At 41.2% G+C, this 17,589-nt stretch overlaps 2 protein-coding genes across 4 annotated transcripts in view; both read left to right on the plus strand.

Moving 5' to 3' along the window:
* Positions 1–4,993, plus strand: part of gabrd (gamma-aminobutyric acid type A receptor subunit delta) — a 29,826-nt gene extending 24,833 nt beyond the window's left edge. The window contains exons 4-9 of one of the 2 annotated variants that reach the window (XM_015040884.1): positions 367–587; positions 745–827; positions 1,479–1,616; positions 2,044–2,199; positions 2,968–3,179; positions 4,513–4,993. In XM_015040884.1, coding sequence (XP_014896370.1) covers positions 367–587; positions 745–827; positions 1,479–1,616; positions 2,044–2,199; positions 2,968–3,179; positions 4,513–4,746 — 1,044 coding nt within the window. In that variant the 3' untranslated portion in view covers positions 4,747–4,993. Of the gene's footprint in view, positions 1–366; positions 588–744; positions 828–1,478; positions 1,617–2,043; positions 2,200–2,967; positions 3,180–4,422 lie in introns of both variants that reach the window. The other variant, XM_015040883.1, reaches the window with a different exon arrangement.
* A 2,890-nt stretch (positions 4,994–7,883) lies between these two features.
* Positions 7,884–13,278, plus strand: LOC106952647 (transmembrane protein 26). 2 transcript variants are annotated; one of them, XM_015040886.1, is made up of 3 exons: positions 7,884–9,356; positions 11,150–11,294; positions 12,091–13,278. In XM_015040886.1, exons 2-3 carry the CDS (start codon positions 11,160–11,162, stop codon positions 12,820–12,822), a joined length of 867 nt encoding a protein of 288 aa, XP_014896372.1. In that variant the 5' UTR covers positions 7,884–9,356; positions 11,150–11,159; the 3' UTR covers positions 12,823–13,278. The 2 variants fall into 2 exon arrangements, with proteins under 2 accessions (XP_014896372.1, XP_014896371.1); XM_015040885.1 differs by lacking the exon at positions 7,884–9,356 and having other exon boundaries at positions 10,761–11,294.
* Positions 13,279–17,589: the final 4,311 nt, after the last annotated feature.

Raw genomic sequence — 17,589 nt, forward strand, 5'->3', positions numbered from 1 at the left:
GATGTTCTCTCTTTTTCTTAGCACACTGCTTTACTTTCATTTTTTACTTCACTCATTTTTATTAATCCTCCCCTGTGCTTTCCTCTTGTGAGACATTTAAACAGCTTGCTCAAAGAGGTCTAAACACACAAATAGCCGTATGAGGAATAATAATTATATATGTGCATATAAAACATTTTCATTGAGTATACTTCAATTTTTAATTCATCTAGGTTTTTGATTAGTCCTAAGCTAAAGCATATCTCATGACAAAGGGAAATACATCACATTTAAAATATATGTAAAACCCCACAATTGAATAATTTACTTTTTTTTTTTTTTTTAACACAAAGTTGATATCCCACACCTTTCTGTTTGTGCTGGTAGGAATACACCATGACAGTGTTCTTGCGGCAGAGCTGGCGCGATGACCGCCTGTCCTACAATCACACCAACAAGACTCTGGGGCTGGACAGCCGGTTTGTGGACAAGCTGTGGCTACCCGACACATTCATCGTCAACGCCAAATCTGCCTGGTTCCACGATGTGACGGTGGAGAACAAGCTGATCCGCCTGCAGCCCAACGGAGTCATTCTGTACAGCAGCCGGTAAAATAAAACAATAATAATAATTATAATAAATAAATAAAAAAAAGAGTTCTTTGATTTCTCAGTCTGAACTCTGCCTTCTCTGTTGAATTCTTACCTTTGATTTCGAGCATGTAGGTTGTGACTAGGATGAAGAAATGTTTTGTTTTGTCCCTAGAATCACTTCAACAGTAGCCTGTGACATGGATCTGACCAAGTACCCCATGGATGAACAGGAGTGTATGCTGGACTTAGAAAGCTGTAAGTTCAAGTCTACGTGTCCTCGTAAAGGGAAGAAATACGGCAAACCTCTGTGTATTTTATTATGATTTTAAGTCATGAAAAATGCTATACGTTATAAAAAAGTGTGGCAGGCATTTGTATTTAGTAACTAATTGAGGTAAATGCAAATTTGTAGTAATATGCAGCTGTCAAATCTCAACTTAAGTACAATTTGTAAGACTTCAAAACTGTTGTCCATTCACTCTTCTGCAAATTAAATTCAGCTTTAGCTATTTTGCAAAAGCATGTGTGCAAAAACATCAGAGTAAAGATGTGTCTCTGACAGATTTGACCAGCCAAAAACCTTCAGTTGAAACCGCACCTGAAATTTTGCTATAAAATATTCCCTCAGGGGCTTGAATCCAAATTTTTTTCTGAATGTTTGCCATAAATAAAAGTTAGGAAAGTCATGCACAACTTTGTGTTATTCTATCACACAAAAATAATCATAAAATGTACAATGACAAAAAAAAATTAAGATGGATGAATACAATTCTTCTTGTTTATGTTAAAGAATGTAATCTTGTTCAAAGACCATTGTTAGAAAAATAACACTTTTGCCCCTTGACATTTTAAAATGCCTCACCCTAAGACAGCCTCACATTTCAGCTTGTGCTCCTTTTGTTCAAGATGGCTACTCCTCAGAGGACATTGTGTATCACTGGTCGGACAGTCAGTGGCACATTCACGGACTGGACAAACTGGAGCTCTCCCAGTTCACCATCACAGACTACCGCTTTGTCACCGAAATGATGAACTTCAAATCCGGTGAGCAGCTCTCCCGATTTTGTTCCGTTGTCAAGGTTATGTCTGGCCTTTTGAATTTCTGGTTTTTGCCTAACTCCTTGCATCTGAAAACTCTGCCGAGTCTTTCAGAAGTCAGATTTTTTTTTTTTCAAAACCCAACTCACCTCTGTGGTCATATTCAATGCATAGAAGGAATAAATGAAGACAGACTTGCTGCTGAGCTTTGAAGGAGATTTTAAAAGGTGATAGGAGTTTCTGGCAGGAAAATTCAGTCTGTAGCACTTTATGTCTGACAACTGCAAGTTATCTGACTCTGGGCTCCAGCCAGCAGACAAGCCTTCCCTATCAGCCCTTCTGCCTGTGAAGAACAATAGAGACTTTCCGCGATGGATAATTAATTCCTCCAGTTCTGCAATTAAATGAGGGTGTTTTGTTTTCTGTTTCCCAGCGGGACGTTTTCCAAGGCTCAGCCTTCGCTTCCAGCTGAGACGTAATAGAGGTGTCTACATCATCCAGTCTTACATGCCTTCCATACTGCTGGTTGCGATGTCTTGGGTGTCGTTTTGGATCAGCCAATCAGCAGTTCCAGCTCGGGTGACCCTAGGTTGGTGTGGAGGCCTATTTTAAATCTTAAGCGTTAATTTGAGCTATGGTTTTGCCGATGTTTGTTTCTGGAACATCAGCTTGGCCCGCTTGCCTTTTTTTTTTTTTTTTTTGACTCCATGTTTTACAGCTTTTCAAATCTGCAACAGAAAATCTGCAGCCAGAGGAATAATAATAATAATAATAATAATAATAATAATAATAATAATAATAATAATAATAATAATAATAATAATAATAATAAAGTGTTGTTCTCTTTAGTTTTGTAACATGAGCTACAGCTCATCTGTTAGGGCAGAGCATATTGAAAAAAATCATCAGCAAAACTGTTCAAGTATTAATAGACAGCGATCTCTGCAATCAGTGAGTACTTCTTGACATATTTAATTTGGAGCGACTTTTCAAATTGATGTAATTGGCAGCATGCAGATAAAAACTGCTGTGATTTGATTGGTAAAAAGAAAACAATTTAAGCACACAACTGTTTGTTGACGGTTGTTTTTATGTGTATCACAAGAATCTAGGCCCAAATAAGGAGCTATGGCAATGTGTTACGGTCTTGTTGAATCTAAATCAATTTATGTCTTTACAAGCTTTGGACATCTTTTTTTTTCCCCTACGAGGATAACGGAGTTTGGGAAGTTTAAAAAGTTTGCTTCCCGTTACTTTTTAATGCATTTGGACAGCCTTGTTCTCCAGGTCAGTGTCTCAAAAACTCAAAATCTTAGTTTTTAATCTAAGTCTGTGTTTTTTTTTTTTTTTCCAACAGGCATCACAACCGTTCTCACCATGACTACCCTGATGGTAAGCGCTCGCTCCTCCTTGCCTCGGGCGTCAGCCATCAAGGCACTGGACGTCTACTTCTGGATCTGCTACGTGTTTGTGTTTGCGGCCCTCATTGAATACGCCTTCGCTCACTACAACGCTGACTACCGGCTCAAAGAGAAGGCCAAGGTGAAGGCAAACAAGCTCAGCTCCGAGGTAAGGAAACGCTCTCGTCATGTTGTCCCATCAGAGGAAGATAACAATGCCTGCTTTCGGAGGGTTTTGACAGTAATGAGCTTGTCTTTCAAACACAGACTGGGGCGGGCGGCTAACCTCGCCGCTGACAAGCATCCATCCCACTGACCTTCAGCAAGACAAGGGGTCTCTGTAGAACAGAATCGGAAAATAGATGATTTCCCTACAGAGATTAGCAGCGATTCTCATCTTACTGTCAGCTTCTTTTGTCATAGATGACTTACAGTACTTACAGAATAGCAAACACCCACTTTGTGGAAATTCCTTATGAATACAGATTACTTGTATTTGAGATGAGAGGACCAAATTAAACAGTGTGACGCGCTCGCTTATTGTCTCGTCATCAAAACCGAGCTAATCGATGGGAGAGGCGGCGATAATTAACCATTAGACTGAGCCAATTTAAAGCAGAGGACTATTTATCATAAATAGGAAGAAATGTTAAACAATTATTAAGGACCACATGTGTTCATTACAAATTTTGTAAAAAAAAAAAAAAAATCAACAAAAACTAGAAGAAAAACAACCTAATAGTTATAGAGACTGAGTCTTTGGATTCATGTGTTGATTTTTGCCATTTTTCTTTAATTCAGGTCAATTATTTCTGTTAATAGGGTGCACTGTAGTGTAGATCTTGCTTTAATATTGTCAATTAACAGACACCCAGAGACAAACAGCTGAAACTGTGCTGGTAATGTTCGTAGAATATAGGAAATGCAATGTTTGACCCCCTATCTATGCATAGGTAGTATTTCCTTTTAGTACCAAGAAAACTTACAGTGCTGTGAAAAGTCCCCCAGCACCTTCTGACAGATTACATCTGCTCTCTTTCAGACAATCAAACACATTTTAGTATCAGACGACAACAACAACAACCCCAGGACGAATACGTTTTTCAATTAATGATTCCTGGTTTTAAGAAAACGTGGAAAACGTCCGCTTCCGGCTTCTGCAATTTCAGGATTTTGTCAAACGGGGAAGTTTTACTTTGCATGTAAAATATCAGTACAGCACATTTTGTGTTGCCCATTGGAATCTATAAAATGTATCGGTGAAGAAGAGTAGCAGCAGAGTTGAGTCAACCTGTAAATGAAGGTCATGGAGGTGAAACTTTTTCCTTTTGCCTGATTTTAAAAAACACACTTGTTTCCGAAACAACCTCCCCCTCCCCCTCTCCCCCTCCCCCTTCCCTTTCTCTTTACAGTCGATAGTAAAGAATGGCAAGCAGGCGATGGTTCTGTTTTCCCTCTCGGTTACCGGGATGAATCAGGGAGTTGTCATTTCCAACCGCCAGGGCCGAACGCAGCGCTCCGGCAGCGAAATCCCCGGGGAGGGCGCCACGGAGGAGCCGGCGCCGAGCAGGAGGCGATCGAGGCCGGCGGAGGAGAGCAAGGAGGACAAAAAGTGTTGCTCCAAGTGCGTCTGCAAGCCCATTGACGCAGACACCATCGACATCTACGCCAGGGCGGTGTTCCCTTTCACTTTTGCCGTGGTGAACGTGATCTACTGGGTGGCGTACACGATGTGAGGAGGTGGCGGAATGTCGGGGAGGCCTGCCATCGGAAGCTGTACATAGGAAATCTGCTGGAGTCGTGACATTAAAATGCTGGCAGACTGTGCAGCTGACGTCCACCGCAGAGGCTTCGGCAAGGAAGAAACTTCAAATGAACGGAAGTGCACACTGTAAGAGCCTGTGAATATAGAAATATGGTACTTAGTGGGGAGTAGTTAAGAGTTGAAACTGCTAGAAGGACACACACAAAAAAATGCTTCATTACAAAGACAGCTAAGGAAGGTTTAAAGGCACGTTACTTAGTTGCCCGTTGGAGGCTCACGTACATATTAAGATTTGCATCCTGCTAGATGAACGCCACTAAATACCATGAGTTCTCCTCAAAACAGTCACAGTTCCTCCTGTCCCTCTCTCATGAGCCGTCTGCTGTCTCAACAACCGAAACACCTCTCAGGCAAGAGGACGACAAGATGAGGTGCACTGCTATTCTGCATGGCTGATAACTCATCCCCAGCCCCCACTCCACTCTTTCTTTTTCTATATCCCCTGTACCTCCACCCATTTCTTTTTTAGTTCATTTCCACATTTAGGACACAGTCTGGAGTGTCTTATCTCCTCTTGCCAGTTCTGCCTGTTTCCTTGTTATTAAAGGACTTCCACCGCTACCACGTGCATTCGTCTCAATCGCTCCTCGCTACAGATAATCACATGGATGTTAAAGGAATTGTTGTCGGATGTGATTTGAGAAACGAATTAAAATCACTCCTGGTAGATATACACTTGCACAGCTCAAAAAAAAAAAAAAGGTACTTGTTTGGGATTATAAATAAATCACTTTTAGATGAGTACAGGTCTTTCCATTGAGGGAACTGGGAAATTGATTTGAGGAAGTTCTTGGATGAGAAAGCACCACTTGTCTTAGGCCAATTGCGACATTTTTTTGAAAGCCATAAGCTGAGCACAGTAATTTTCATGAATACTGAGTAACTTACAGCTGGAGTGCTGAAACAGCTTAAAAAAAACATTATGAATCAAAACAAAAATAAACAATTTAATGTCATAGTGTTTTGGGTGTTGGGAGAAAAATTGGTGAAGTCTCTTCAGCAATGTCTCTTCATTACCCTGGATTGGAAAAGCCAATCCAGTGTCTCTTTTAACATAAATGTCAATGGAAAAAATTCCAGACTTGTTAGATCATTAATGTAGTATGCCCAAAACAGGTGGTATAAAAAACAAAAAAGAAAAAGTTGCAGCTCAAGTTGTGGCTGGTTAAGTGGCATGATGACATAAAAATCACAGAATGTAAAATAGCTAGGAGTATTAGGAGTAACTTAGCTTCTGATCATTTCAGGACACCGATCTAGCCAGATAATCCCTAAAGAGCACGTTTCTAGAAGTAAAAGATTCATTTAATTCATTTATCACCGGGCTTGAAACAACAACCACAATGACAAAAAGCATTTTTATCTTCTCAATGCCTCCTACAAGTGACGAACACTCCTACCAAAGAGAAACACTGCTGAGCTGGAATTAAATAAATGGCAAAAAAACTAAAAATTATCTGGGTTCATTTTGGTCTATGTTGTTTTGGGTGCTTTTAAAAGCCTCTCGAAGGCAAAAACACTATTTTTTTTTTTTTTTTTTTTTGTCATTCAATGTTACACATCCAAAAATTTCACTTCTTTTTACTCTGGCAGACTTCTCAGGATCTTTCTTCAAATGCAACAGCTACAACATTTCCACACATGACTTCGGTGATTACACGGGGAAAACCATCTCCACATCTTTTCCCTCTTGTGGTCCCATATTCCCGTGTGCACAGACCGAGGCAGTTATCAGGCCAAGCAGTGTGGCGGCGGATCAGGGCGGGTGGGAGAAGAGCGGGTGGGGCGGGACGCTGTCTGAACAGGAGTCCGACAGACTGGGTTCTCCCAAGCTGATAACTTTGTTCTGGGCCAGTTCAGATGACATCATGACGGATGGTAATGAAGATGTTGGCGCCGGGGGCAGGAAGTCTTATCTCCTACGACGGCACCATGATGTTGGGAGGGCTGGTTGGATGGAGGTTAAGATGGCCGAGCACACCCTTGTAGTTCACGCTACAGCACACTGATGCTTCACTTCGGTTGACTTGAATGGCAGTCACTCCCCACTTCGCTGTCAAACACACACACACACACACACACACACACACACACACACGCACACACACACACAGATCTGACATGATGTCTCCTCCTGAAGCTGGAAGAGGTGGCGGTCATATTAAAGGCCGAGCCAGCCAGACAGAGGCCTGGTCACTGTGTGTGACTATCATTTCTTAGCACTACAGAGAATCTGTGAATGTGCAGAAATCCACCGTGGACGCTTATCAACCAGACGTCTGACTTCAGGTTTGTGCTGCATGCAAATCCAGAGTCTCACTTGTTTAATCAGTTTAGCAGAAATAACTTTTAGCTAGCATAAAAAAAACAAAATAACAAAACAAAATGCATGTTCACTTCAAACTCATGTTCCATTCAGTAAGAAATTTGCCTTATTTTATTGTTTTGCTCTTTTACTTTTCTCTGGTGCATTTCAAGAAGGATATATGTTCCTACGCAGCGAAGTTTGTGAGTTACATGGTTTGTGGAAACTCCATTTGGTGCATACTTGTGTTAAGGATTCTTAGGGGCTTTTTTTCCCCTTTTTTCACTACATAAAAAGTAGAAAGAATCTACTTGGACTATAGTTTATCCATATTCCATAGTTATCCTTACTTCTAACGACTTCTAGAAGTAAGGATAATTCAGGTGGTGGTTAAAATTTAAGCTTATATTATCCATTGTCACTGATTTTTTTAAATGTAATCATATGACTTAATATTCTATGACTGCTAAGAAAGGGCAAAAAATATACCAGTTCCACCTAGTTAAAAATACAATTAGTGTTTGGTATATTTTAGATGCATTTAACTTTTTGCAAATGATTTGGAATTAAACAGATGCTAGCAACTAAATAAAGTATATATTGTATAATTAATAAAATAATACTAGTATAATTGTTCCAAAATAGTAAACCTGAATAAGTATGATGTGCAAAAATTGTTTTAACTACATTGCATGTATAAATATGTAAATAAATTACATGTTATCTGCATTTTTCACAAAAAAAAGTAATGACGCAGCATAACAAAGAATACATTCAGTTTTTTTATTTTTATTTTTAGAGCACTCCTGGTTCACTGGAAGTGTCCCAGTGTCTACGTTTAAGGACTACAAGTCTATTTTCTTTCCCTCTCTCCTTGTTTCCCAGAAACAAATGGGACATCTTAAGGGTAGGGAACAAGATAAGGTGCAAGGGGATTTCTCTTTTATAAGGTGCCTCTATAGTGCTGTTGGCTTTTAAAAACACTCTTAAGAGTGCACACCATGTTCTCAAACACAACAATTAGTAAAGTGGGGGCAAAATAAGGGACAAGGACAGCTTGATGCCAACGGTAAAATGCCAACCTCTCCAATGATGGACTGTGTTTCTTTATCTTGAGCTCAAAAACGGGAGAAGCGTTAAAGGACAAGCTATAAAAATGGTTTAGATTAAGAAAATACATTAAATAAATAAATCGCCAACAAGAATCACTTTACACTCTTTGATTTTCTTACAGGATTTTTCACTTCATTGATGATGATGTACAGTCAGTCAGTTATCGGCCAAACTGTAGACGATATGTCAGCTTTCAGTGATGTGTTTGATGAAGGGCACGCTGCGACTTGAATCAAACCAGGCTATGTTAACATCGTGAGAAGATGACATCAAGGACGTCGCCTTTTTGGCACAGTTTCCAAGTCAATAAATCGTAAGACCCGGGGAAAGCCTCCCGAGTCGTTTCATATTGACTGCAGATCAGTTTGTTTAACTCCTGATTACTAATCACATCTCGCTCAGAGTCAACCCCCAATGATCTAGGGCTCTTATCCTGACAGCTACGGCTATTTGTACGCTGATGCATCATCCAGTTACAAATAATGAAAGCTGAACTGGGGTTTGGACTGAAATGCTCTTGAGTCCTTGTGTTTGTTTGAGGCCGTCACTTTTTCAGTATGCAGCCTGGGCTTTACAGTATTTCTTGAATTTATGGGAAATGTATTCACACTATTCTTAACCCCATAAAACACACTGACATGTTGACAGTGTGCCTTTGACAAGCATATTTTGTTAGATTCTGATGTTTATTCATGAAAATGATGATTAAGTAAAGTTTCTTTTTTTATTTTTATTTTTTTACCAAAATGTCAAAGATACTTCAACATTCATTAGCTTTGAAAACTGTGTGTTTAAGCCATGCTATATATCATCCCATGGTCAAAACAAGGTTGAGTAAACTAATGACATGCATTGGCAACTAAACACGTACAAAACTTTAAGTGTGTATTTTGATTTTTATGGCTTCTAAACAAATTATAATTGAAAATAATCATATTTTACAGCGGATGTTTGTGCAGGGATTCCTTGCTGCACCATGTGTCGCCTCTTGAACATCTTCCTGGCTCTGCTGAGTCGCTTCCTGTTCGCCGCCCATGGAGTTGTTACGGTGTGGCAAGTGGTGACCGTCAAAGGGGAGCCCATGTACTGGCTGCTGTTTTCAGGTGTGGCTCTGCTGGGTGTGGAAATGGCCCTCACCCTCAAATGCACCCGCAATGCAGAGTGGAAATGGTAATGTTTCAGTAAAATACAACGTCACAATTACATCAAGGAACAGTGCTGGTGTCAGAATCAGAAGGTGTGAAGCTTTAGTAAACAAGATGGTGAACAAGACCTCACATACTAGTGTTTATAGAGTCCTCCACTTTAATAGTCTGGCAACACTGAAGGAAGCCACGGTAAACAAAGCAGATCAATATCAGCTTTGGTCGAAAGAGCAGGTTCACGAGAGGCTGAAAGGTAAATATTTGTTTGGAGCCATTCCGACTCAGAAATCAGCTGTAAATGACTTATTTGCATACACTGCGGCCAAATACGCAGCTGATTCTACTAAGCAAAGACATAAACGGCAAGAGCTGAAACTAAATCACTGCTTACTGGTTATTTACAAGCCAGCATTAGCATTGCTAATTACAAAAGCAGCACTTTAAACACTCACAAGCAACTGATTCATCAGTTAGAATTAATTTTTTTTATGTGTTTTGGTGCATATTATTCATACACAGAGAAAAATGTAGAGCAATGTTTGGTGTTTAGATAATTAACTGTTGTACGACATACAAAATTAAATTATAGTTATTACAAAATAGTGACATGAAAGTCAAAGTAGAATTGCTATGCTGAGAAGTGAATAAAAAAGTAGACACACTTGTCTTGTGTTGGAAGGACAAAAGAATTACAGGAATGACAGACCTGAGTTTGCATACAGCCACAACCCTGAGAATGGCCTAAGAAGGTTATCTCCCTTTAACCAACCTAACCCTAAGTGCCATTGTTAATTCCAAGACTAAACCAGACTTGAAGGACTTCCCAAATGTGAAAGCAGACATTTTGGAACATTAACAGACGCAAACGTTTTTCTTTTTTTGAGAAAGAACTCCCTTCTCCTCGGTAGCTGTGGGATAAATTAGCAAGAAAAGAAAACAAAGTGGATTCCACAGTATCTTGTCTCTTTTAAAGGCTTGATATGAGGTTTTAGGCACAATATGTAATATGTTTTGCATGGGGCGGTAGTAAATTAAAACTTGGAACTTGTCTGTGAGCAACTCGTAATCCATCTGCTCAGAGCCACAATTAATTGCTCAAATTGTCAACCTGTTCTCAGAAGCTCGTTCCCATCTTTACTGTCTGGGAAAAGCAAACCTTGTCATTTGTTGTGTCTCTGCTCCGTCTTACACTGAGCCCAATGTTGCAGGACACGCTACTGCATCCCTGTCAGAGTCTGTCTGTGTAGTCACAGAGCAAGCCTCTCCAGCCAGCCTGAGTCATTTCTGACCCACTAGCTTTCATATATATATATATATATATATATATATAAATATATAAGAGGCTTGAGTCAACAACCTTTTAACATGAGCCTCGAATGGATACTAGCATTTAGTGTCACACCTCATTCAACGGCAGGCTATATTTCATTCAAAAGCTGTAGCTTTTAGGCACATCCAGGCTGAACATCCCCAGACACGAGCTTTCTTCAGGCCTCTGCCTGTCTCGCTGATTCCTACTTTGAAGTTCTCTCCTCATGAAGGCTTTGCTCTGTCAAGTGGGATTTGCATATATGATGAGAATAATTGCCTGTCTGAAATTTGATGCTTCTTTTGGGGGAAATAGGCACCCTTTCTTCTTTAGTGGGTGGTAGAAAGAAAAGAGCAAAAAAAAAAAAGAAAGCGTTGCTAAAAATATCGTACTATCACCTTCTTAACCCGACGTTCCTCTCCTTCGGTGTTCCTTTTTTTAGGTTCTCCCCTATGGTTTTCCTCTACCTCAGTACTGTCATCCCATCCATTTGGTTTCTGGAGCTGAGCCTATTACAGTCCAAGTTGCCCCTCAACGCTTCCTCCGGCCATGAGCCTCGTTCGCTGGCCCACATCCCCATCGCAGTGGTAAGCATCCCGTCGCTAAACTGCCCTCCCCGCCTCGCGCCCCATGTGGCCACATTAAAGCAACACCTGATAGCAGATAAGATTTAAATCTAGAAAAAAGACGGATAAACTATTAGTGGCAGAAAAAGTGTAATAGGCACGCTGAGATAACGCCTGGATATCGTGCTGCTTGAAGGCTCAGATCTCCCTTGTGGGATGGTTTTAATATGTTTTCTTTCATGTGGGATTTTTTTTTTCTCTATTCTGGGCAGGAGGACATGAAAACTTAAGCCATATTGTTTTCAAACCGAGGAAGCTTAAAAGTTACTGTGACAATGTAATTTGAAAGATCAACAGCATAAGAAGCTGATACACACTTTATTCTTCCATATTAAAAATAGAAAGGATAGATTTTGATTTAAGGATTTAAGCAAATGTTAGTTTTTTTTATTATTATTTATTGCCTTGCACCACAGACATAAATGTATTTATTGGAATCTAATATGATGCAAGACAAAAAACTGCAAAGAGAAAAACAAACATGATAAGCATCCTTCAAGACGTTAAGACATGGTCGTTCTGAGATGATCATGTATTTGTTACTGTGCAAATGATGATGAGGAGCTTAGACCAGTTGTTCTCAAATCCAGGCCAAGTGGACCGGTCTCCTGCAACTTTTAAATTTTAAATGAGGTAATTCGGCAATTAGATTCAGGTGTGTTGGACCAGGAACACACACAAAGTTGCAGGACACCTAGTCCTTGAGGCCTGGTCTTGAGGACCCCTGGGTTAAACTGTGGTATTTTTTTCCCCACAGGGCATTGAGGAACTTGAACCGGAGAACTGGGTGGCTGGACTGGAGCAGACCATGCTTATTGTCCTGGTTCTGGGGCGCTGGCTGATGCCCAAAGGGGACATGTCTCGGGACCAGCTCTCTCAGCTCCTCATGGTATATGTTGGACTGGGTGCTGATATCCTAGACATCTTTGATACTTTCAAGGAACCTGAAGTCAAAGGCAATCAGGTGGTTGTCATCGTTGGCCTTGCCCTCTTCTCTTGGGCACTCATGCAGTTTCCACTGGTTCTCACCCAGACGCCAGCCTCACAGGGTGACGTTCCTAGGAGCTGGAATAGCCTCCCTTGCTGTCGTCGACCCTCATCGTCATTACCTTCTTGCTGCTCCAACGAAATATGGAGTCTGTTGCTTACTGTGGGACTCCAAGACGCACCGTTCCTGGTTTATCGTCTATACCTCATGATAAAAGAGCAAGTCCAGAACCAGGTGATGATTTTCTTCACCTGCAAGAACATACTTATTGTCCTTTTGGAGCTTTACAGAATCTTCGTGGTGCAGTTTGAACAGCAGGTGCAGGAGTCAGTGCTGGAAAGATGCGACGCCCTGGCAACCTATTGTCAAACCCTCGGAGGCAGTGAGGTAGAGGAGGCTGAAGAAGGAAGGCGTAAACTGGGGTGTAGTGTAGAGCAGAGGCGTTGTACGGACATGGAGCTGGGACTCGAAGGAGAGGGAGATCATGGAGTGTCTACGTAATGAAAGAGCAGCGTCGCGAGACATAACTTTGAAACCCTTGGGAGACAGGAATGGGGCTCCTCTCACTTGTCAAGACGAACGCTGAATGTGTCAACCATCCCTTGCATCTCAGCCTCGTTCTGAGACAGTCTCAGCTCTCAGGAGGTTCGGGAACAAAATATAGAACACAAAAGAAGAGTCTGTCCCCACAAAGGCAGATCAGACAGGATTTCTTGCTGCTCTCTTTGATAAAACCAAAGAAAACTCTCATACAGGAAAAAAAGATGGTGTCAACACTCTGACCCAAGAGATGTTAGCTTCTCATTCACATAAAGCAGCTAGTAATGACAACACAGCAGTCCTCTGCTTTGCATTCAACTTGTTTTAGCTGCACTGGAAACAGAAAGATTTGATTAAGGTCTGTGTGAGCATTCGTGATGGTTTTCACTATCAAATAAAAAAAAAAAAATCAATATGAGAGATGAAATATTTTCAATTGTGTTTTTAATTGTTAATAAATATTTTCTAATAAAGGCATTTAAAAAAAAGCTTAATTAAAATAGCACGTGGATGTTTATTTTACTTTGCTTGCCATGAGATGGCAGTGTTGCCAAGTCAACCGAAGCACAAACACTTCTCTGGGCTGAAACATACATGATAGAGGCGTGGAAAGGGAAACATCGGATGCGTTTGAACTCCAGCATGTGTTTTGTTCTGGAATGAAAAAGCTCCTCTATACGTCTTGTCCGCAAGACAATAACCACAGAGTGTGTGAGACTCCAAATTAGAATTGAATTAGAAGCTTTTTAGTCACCGTCATGCATTTGTTTTGCAATTACTGATCAAACGTAATCAGCCTAAAGACACTTCATGATAAACGGGAGGCGAGTGAAGAGGTCTGCCTCTCCCTTCTCGGGTTATTTCCCTCCTGAGCACAATCAGCTCACCGCAGCCCGCTCTAGAACTCGCTGCATTTTCATAATGGCTGAAAAAGCACACTTGTGATTACGAGGGATTTGCTCTCACTTCCTCTCTTTTTGAAAGTCGGGAAAGGTGCTTTTGAGCGATTCCTCCACATGGCCACAAAAGCAAGAGACTCTTAAAACAGCCTATGAGGACGAGGGGAAAGGGAAACGTTTGATCCGAAGCCCAGAGTCTTAAGGTTTCAAGCTACTTCAAGGTTGGGACAAACAGCCACGGCACAGCCCCTCCTCTCAGCCCCTCAATCTGCACAATAACTCTCCTGTCAGATGGAGGCTTGGATACAGCCCTTCTGCATTTATGGATGACCCTCTTTGCTGCGCGTCTCCCGCCTCAGTGTCGAGGCAGGCGGCGGCCGGAGAGCGCCAATGGCAGCGAGTTTCAATTCAATGAGGGGTCTTTCTAAGACTGCCCCGTATCAGTGTCCATCAAATTGCTGCACTTCACCCGGCCTTCGTTGTAATGACAGGAGGTCCGGTTGCTGAAGAAAGCTGGACTCTGCTCCCTCACGTTAGAGACAAAGAAAAGAAAGAGGACAAGGATGTGTGCAGGGTTCCCACACGGTCTGGAAATGTCTTGGGATTTTCAATGCTTTCCAGGACCAGAGGAAGCAAATGCATGGAACAAACATACTAATTCAAATTAAAAAGTACCTCATTCATCCCAAAGGGAAATTAAATTGTGTTTAAATTATTTAATTAATAAGTTATGGCTGTTGGCAGGAAGGATCTCCTATAGTGGTCTGAATTACAGCTACAGGACTTAAGACACAGTGTCAGATATTTGTGTTTCAAGACTTTCTTCCTGTATTGTCTAAAAGTTATGTCCTTCTTAGGGTCATTACTTCGTTGTATCCTTTAACCCTTCCTTTGTTTCCATCTATCTTTTCTTGTATCTTTCCTATTTTGTCTTCTTCCTTCATTAAACCTTTCCTACCTTGCCTGTTTTTGTCAGTCATCCCTTAATTTCTTTTTTGTACCCAACCTTCCTCCTACATTCCTTGTGTCTTTCACTTGTTTTCTTTCTCCATCTCTCAAGGATCCATCTTCTCTTTCTTTCCTTGTGTATGCTTCATCCTTTGTTTCCTGTTGTTTACCACTGAGAGAGTAAAGACACCCTTTCAAGTGTCCTTCCTTTTCCTTTCTGCCTCTCCTTCCAAATCTTTCATTTTTTTGTGTCCTTCCTCCCGTTTATGGTTCCACATTTAAGTCCTGCCCACTGCAGAAATACCCGCCATAAATCCTAAGTTAATTTCAGCCTTTTTAAGATTTTAAAATGAACACAAAGGAACATGAACCCTTAAACATACGTTTAAGGGTCGTATTATAAGCAAAATTTTCTAAGACAATGACTCTAGGCTTCCTCTAAAGGGTTTCTTTCGAGAGCACTGCTGTGTTTCTACAGTCACCTGAATAATTAATGGGAGAGTCATCTTTTAAGAGCAATAAAAAAAAAAAGAAGAATAACAGAACGTTCCCTCTTAGCTGGCAGTTCTTCCATTCAAATAATCCTCGTAGAGCTTGGATCAGTTCACAAAGTCACTCACAGGCGCGTTGCATCACACGGGGCCACTTTGGGGCCACAGCTTCTCCCATATAGGCGCAAGAGTTTTGGGAGAATCCGACGTTCATGTGACATAACCATGTAGGCAATACAATGGGTTGATGAAAGCATGGCTTGCTTGTGAAGAGAGTCCTTTTCCTCTTCAGATTAACTGCATGCTTTAACAAGATTGTGTGGGCATGTGGGAGGATGGGGATGTCAGCTGATCCACGGGCTGCCCTACATAGATAGATAGAGAAGAAGAGAGCGTGGAAGCTCAAAGCAACTAAGGCACACAGATAAAAAAAAAAAGAAAGATGTCGGGCCTTAAAAGTCCTCCGCTGTAATTACCTGCACATCAACTCATTAAGCTCAATAAAAACCGCCGTTTATGGTTGTGATGTAATTTTCGAGTAAATCATCACGTCTCTGTGATGCATCTCTAGGTGGAGTGGCTGATCGCTTGGAACATGTCATTTAGTTGACTGCTGCTCTAAAAAGCAGGGACTCAGGTGTCACACATTAAAAGCAGACGTAGAAGTCTTGAATTCACTCATCTGGTTGTAATTTGCAGCAAAGATACTCTTTGCAAAAGAGTTGGGACTTTTTCCGCTGTCCAACACCAACACCAACTGATTATGCATCTTTTCCCAACAGTGCGGCGGATTGCGAATATTAACAAATTTAAGCTTGCTCACTTTTACATCAGCCTGATCATGAAGGAGGCTACGCTATGAATTGCACTTTGAATTGCCTTGTTGCTGAAAATGTGCTATATTAATAAAATTACCTTACCCTACCTATGAAGCTTACCAGAAATTGCATCCGCTGTAAACAACCATCCCCCCACTGGTTGGGTGGATGGTTGTTGCTGGGATGAACGTCGTCTTAGTCCGACTTTAAATACTCAGTGTTTTGGAGCGTGACCACCACCGACTGAACGGCTTCGTTCACTTCCTTGGCACTTTGCTGTATAAGACTGAGCAGGGTAAGAAAATGCATACATGCATACATGATAGTTAGAGAAAGAAAGGTAGATATAGAAATGAAGAGAGACGTATAAGTAAAGTCTACAAGAAAGGCAGAGCACATCGTAAAGTACATCTCCTTGTGAATGTTTTGTTAAATAAATAGACTCATTAAGGACATGTTCACATTCTTCAAAAACTACTAAATGTATTTCCTTTCTATTAATAGTGGCATTAATGGTTTGCATAAAAATTAATTGATTACAGCAATCAATGGTTCTACAGCGAGAAAGTAGGGATGCACTGATTGCAGTTCTCTGGCCGATCACCGATCTATAAAATGCTTGATCAGCTGATTCCAATTAGGCAGATATTTCTCTGCACTAAATAATGCAAAACGGTTGCTAACATGTGAAGAGAGTGGGGTGATTATTTTAACCACGCACTGTGCAGATGTGATCTGGTGTCAGTCACCCTCTCTGTCATGGCAGAACAAAAAGGGGACAGTGATTTCAGACCCTTGCGGATGTACGCAAGATCGGTGGATAAGATTAGTTTCAAATTTTCGGATCAATCAAAACTGAGGAAGTCATCTGATCAATCAGTGTACGCCTAAAGAAAATGATGAAAAAAATGACTGGTTTAAGTGTTGTCCATCCCTTCACATCTTCCTCTGTGAAGCTGACTCTCTCCATCTCGGTTTGCCTTTCGTCAGATGTAATATTAACACAAACTTTTCATAAAAAGTCAGAACTGCGGGGCTCCGTCAGAGTGACATTTGTTCAATCCGAGCAGGCTGTATTTCCGGTTAGAGCCAGAAACATCCTCACCACATGCCACATTTTTTCCTGCTTTGTGCGGACTGATTAGGAACGTCCAAACACAGCGAAGTGAGAACCGTCGGCCTCGATTCCTACAGATAAACCCATCAACCTGCCACCCGAACGTTGGAGCTGCAGCCGAAACGTGAAGAAACAAAAGCAAACTTCAAATGAACCCCACAACTTTCTGACAGGCAGCTGAGGATCCAGCTCGCGCCGCCTCGTGTGCCGCCATGGATGGAAACTAATGAGCTTTACTTCACTGTGTGTGTGGATCAGAGACACTGAATGACTGACTTGTTTTCTCACCGTGGAGGATTTCAAGATGGAATAGACCCCTATAGCATACGGGATCTATATGACCGACAATACATCACCCCTGAAGACAGTGTATGCCTTTGCAATACGCTGTCATTGCAAAGGCAAAGCCCTTTTTTTTTGTTGCAATTTTTTTTTAAGGATTTTCTAATAGCCTC

The sequence above is a fragment of the Poecilia latipinna genome, unplaced genomic scaffold (assembly GCF_001443285.1).
Source record: "Poecilia latipinna isolate Pla-1442-1.1 unplaced genomic scaffold, P_latipinna-1.0 Scaffold532, whole genome shotgun sequence".
Taxonomy (NCBI): Eukaryota; Metazoa; Chordata; class Actinopteri; order Cyprinodontiformes; family Poeciliidae; genus Poecilia; species Poecilia latipinna.

What these genes read in the sequence shown, in the direction of transcription:
- LOC106952647 (XM_015040885.1), top strand. Translation starts at nt 11,001, where the DNA reads ATGCTTCTTTTGGGGGAAATAGGCACCCTTTCTTCTTTAGTGGGTGGT. An exon ending in CCCACATCCCCATCGCAGTG is followed by an intron (nt 11,295 to 12,090) that starts GTAAGCATCCCG and finishes TTTTCCCCACAG; the next exon opens with GGCATTGAGGAACTTGAACC.